General features: G+C 44.3%; 1 protein-coding gene across 1 annotated transcript; it reads left to right on the forward strand.

The window, feature by feature from the left end:
- The first annotated feature begins 401 nt into the window (after positions 1 to 401).
- LOC108900949 (ras-related protein Rap-2b) lies at positions 402 to 3,366 on the forward strand. The gene is made up of 2 exons (XM_018702243.2): positions 402 to 1,622; positions 2,243 to 3,366. The coding sequence occupies exon 1, from the start codon at positions 1,018 to 1,020 to the stop codon at positions 1,567 to 1,569; it is 552 nt and encodes a 183-aa protein (XP_018557759.1). The 5' UTR covers positions 402 to 1,017; the 3' UTR covers positions 1,570 to 1,622; positions 2,243 to 3,366.
- Positions 3,367 to 3,617: the final 251 nt, after the last annotated feature.

A 3,617-nucleotide genomic window follows, 5' to 3' on the forward strand; every position in this document is an offset into this window, starting at 1 on the left:
CCTCTTCATGGTTGTTGTTATGTCATTTAGGCTTGCCATTTATTTTTGAACAGCGTGAAGGCTACTAATTTCACAACGGTGAACATTTTAATTTGTCTATTTATTGTGTAATTCATCTTGACATATGAGGGACCCAGAGTTTAAGAGATGAAGATAACAAAAAAGTTGCATTGGGGGAGTTAAGCAATAAGCTGACTACAGAAGTTGCAGTAGATAGGCCTTTCCAGTAAGTTGTGTTGGAATGACTCAAGCAGTAGTAAGCCCAAGGATCAGTGATGTCGAAACTAAGGTGTGGCAGGACTGCGTGGGTACTGAGGGCAGCAGCCGCGCTGACTGTGCGATAACAGCCGCACTGCACCTTTAACTAAACACTGGAGAGTACTTATTGAGTGACGTGGGACGCAGACTGCGTGCTGAGTGTGGGCAGGAAGCGCAGAGAGAGCACGGCGTCAAGTGGGCTTGAGTTAGAAAGAACTGTACTGGAAGTCAAATACCGAGCCTTCAAGAGGGTATACTTATTACATTAAAATAATAGTTCACGGCGACATTACGGAAAACCAGCAACGATTTTAGCAAAGGAGTTTGTGAACTGTATTATTTAACAAGGAGCGAGACCGTAACTGGGCTGATTTTATAAGTGATATTGCGCCATTGCAATTTTATTTTGAAAGACCACGCAGGAAGTTGTACTTTCCTGTTGCATTTTGCTTGACTCTGCCAAAGACAGCAACGGGCACACGGTGGCTACTTGAACGAAAACGGGGGAAGCTCGCTCAAGAACCGGCTGGGCTGTCGTCGGGAACTCAACATGTTACAATACAAATGCTGAGCGTGGGTCCGAAACAAGCGTATTCACCTCCTAAACGGCAATAGTTGACGGCCACGCCCCGTATCCACCGACCGGAGCCTGTACAAAACTGCTGGCGGAGACGCAACGGTGAGCGGTTTGAAACCCAGCAGGGCGGCTAGCGGGCTCACAGCGGAGAGGAAGCAGGAGTGTCGGCTGTTTTGGGAACCATGAGAGAGTACAAAGTAGTGGTTCTCGGGTCCGGTGGGGTCGGAAAATCCGCATTGACCGTCCAGTTCGTGACGGGATCCTTCATAGAGAAATACGACCCCACGATAGAGGATTTCTACAGGAAAGAGATCGAAGTGGACTCCTCTCCGTCCGTCCTGGAGATCTTGGACACGGCGGGGACCGAGCAGTTCGCCTCCATGCGAGACCTGTACATCAAAAACGGGCAGGGTTTCATCCTGGTCTACAGTCTGGTGAACCAGCAGAGCTTCCAGGATATCAAACCGATGAGGGATCAGATCATTCGGGTGAAAAGGTACGAGAGAGTGCCAATGATTCTGGTTGGAAACAAAGTGGACCTGGAGGGGGAAAGGGAGGTCTCGTCCGGTGAGGGAAAGGCACTGGCGGACGACTGGAACTGCCCGTTCATGGAAACTTCAGCCAAAAATAAAAGCTCGGTGGACGAATTGTTTGCAGAGATAGTCCGACAGATGAACTATGCCTCAACACCAAATGGCGACGACCAGTGCTGTTCGTCTTGTGTCATTCTTTAAGAAAAAGGACAACCATAAAGTTTTATTCTTTGCTCGGTTTTAAGTTTGCAATGGTAAGTTGAGACACCCTACACTGAAAATGTAAAACTGGCATTGGCAATAGCTTTATTAAGTGACAGTGTATAACCAGTAGACTTATTATAAACTTGCTATTGAAATCCTTTCTTAGCACATGTCCATATTAAGTATAGAGTAGTGAGCAGCAAAATACCGGATGTATGCTTAACTTGGACTCATGTCAACGTTTAGCCTTTAATTCTTCGTTTATTGTCAGTTCTCGTTGACACAGTACGAGCTCAGCATTATTTTTCACTGCTAACATACAGTAGGACACTTGCAGTCTGTTGTTTTGCTACGCAGACTAGGGAAGTATCTGACTCATTTGCAGAACTGGAGGGACAAGCTATGACTGACTTAATTAGGTTTACTGTGTTAGTAGTTGAATCTCTACACCTACAGTCTGGAGTTGTTAAACAACTGCTCGAATGGTATTTTCCAGAATGTGGTTAACAAGAGTTGGGAGATTCCAATGCTCTTGAATGACCTACATTCAGGGATCAGCAAGTTAGTTTTTGTTGAACCAAGCACCAAAATTAGCCCTTAAAAAGCATCATCTTTTGTCAAAAGTTGCCATAGTTCATTCATGACTCCTCTTATCTCTTGTTTGTGGCAGTGTGTTGCAGCAAGTGTGTACTGTTGAGCTCTTCTTCATGTCTCACCCTGGCCTTGGAGGAAAATGAAGGGAGGAATGCTGCAGGGGGACGAGAGGAGGAGGAGGGGAGCAACTGAGACAGAGGGAGGGGTCCACTCTTCAGGAATTCTGCTGGGTTGGAGAAACGTTGCTGCACGATCAGTGTCCACCATTGATGTCAACACAGTGTCAGATCCAGAGTTTCAGCAACAAGCCCCCTCACCAGTTCCAACTGTACTCCCAACTGGAACTAAACCCCAATGGAAAAGATATGGAGAGCAACACTTAGAGACACTCGTAAATGGATATTTCTGTATAAGAAGAGGACAGAGCGATAGAGTATATTTTGTTAAATAACTGCACAGTCTGGGGCAGGTAAAGATTTGGGTGATGTCTCTGCCTAACCCATTTTGGAGCAATGCTCTACAACACTCCAAATCCTATTTTTTTTTCCAAAGTCAAAAGAAATTGACACCACTTATCTGCTGGTGGAGTAAACGTGATGAGTGCCACTCTTTTTTTCCTTCATCTCCTCTTCAGTGTGTGAGAGGACCTTAACTGAAGTGACATGGGGACGGTGACCCAATCGCCCTTGTGTCGAGTGCCTTTCCAAAACAAATCAGCTGTTCAGATTTAGTGCCAACCTACATGTATCACCAAAAGAACCCTTCATCATGGCAATCCACAAACTATTGAACTGTTCTCCTGGATAATCTCGCAGGGGTGGAGGCTGAAAAAAAAAAACTACAATAGGCTTTTGTTAATGGAATGGCAGTTTTCTGTATGTTTTACGTTGGTCTTTTTGAAGTCTAAGGTGTTCATTTTGCAATGTCTGCTTGGTCTGGCCAAACCTATATCTTGAAATGCACAGGTACTGGAACCCCCTAGACGTGATAACAACACCAAACGCTTACCTGCCAGACCACTTAAATCAAAGGAATTCTGTTTGTTCTGTTTATTTTGTTGTTTTTAACAGGAAATGTGATTATGTACCATTGACAAATCTAACCTGATTGTAAGTTTAATTTCAGACCAGCCTTTTAACGGTGGGCTGTCTGTTTTAAAAACAAGACTTTTAATACAAATTGCATTTTTTAAAAAAGAAACCAGGCTGTGTTTTCTCTTTGTTGACATCCACTTGTTTCAGCATTTTACCACAGTGACTAATTGCCAGGTTGCTGTCGTTGTCATGAGCAATTTGGACAAGAGTGTGTCATTGCACAAACGCCAGTTTAGTATGTTTGAATACACAAACACAACTGGATTGCGACAAATACCCACAGTAATACAGTAGTTTAAAAAGTAAATCTTCAGTTGTGTGCATAATTTGCAGTAACCTGACTACCCCCAAAACCCA

The sequence above is a fragment of the Lates calcarifer genome, linkage group LG21, assembly GCF_001640805.2.
Source record: "Lates calcarifer isolate ASB-BC8 linkage group LG21, TLL_Latcal_v3, whole genome shotgun sequence".
In the NCBI taxonomy this organism is placed as follows: Eukaryota; Metazoa; Chordata; class Actinopteri; family Centropomidae; genus Lates; species Lates calcarifer.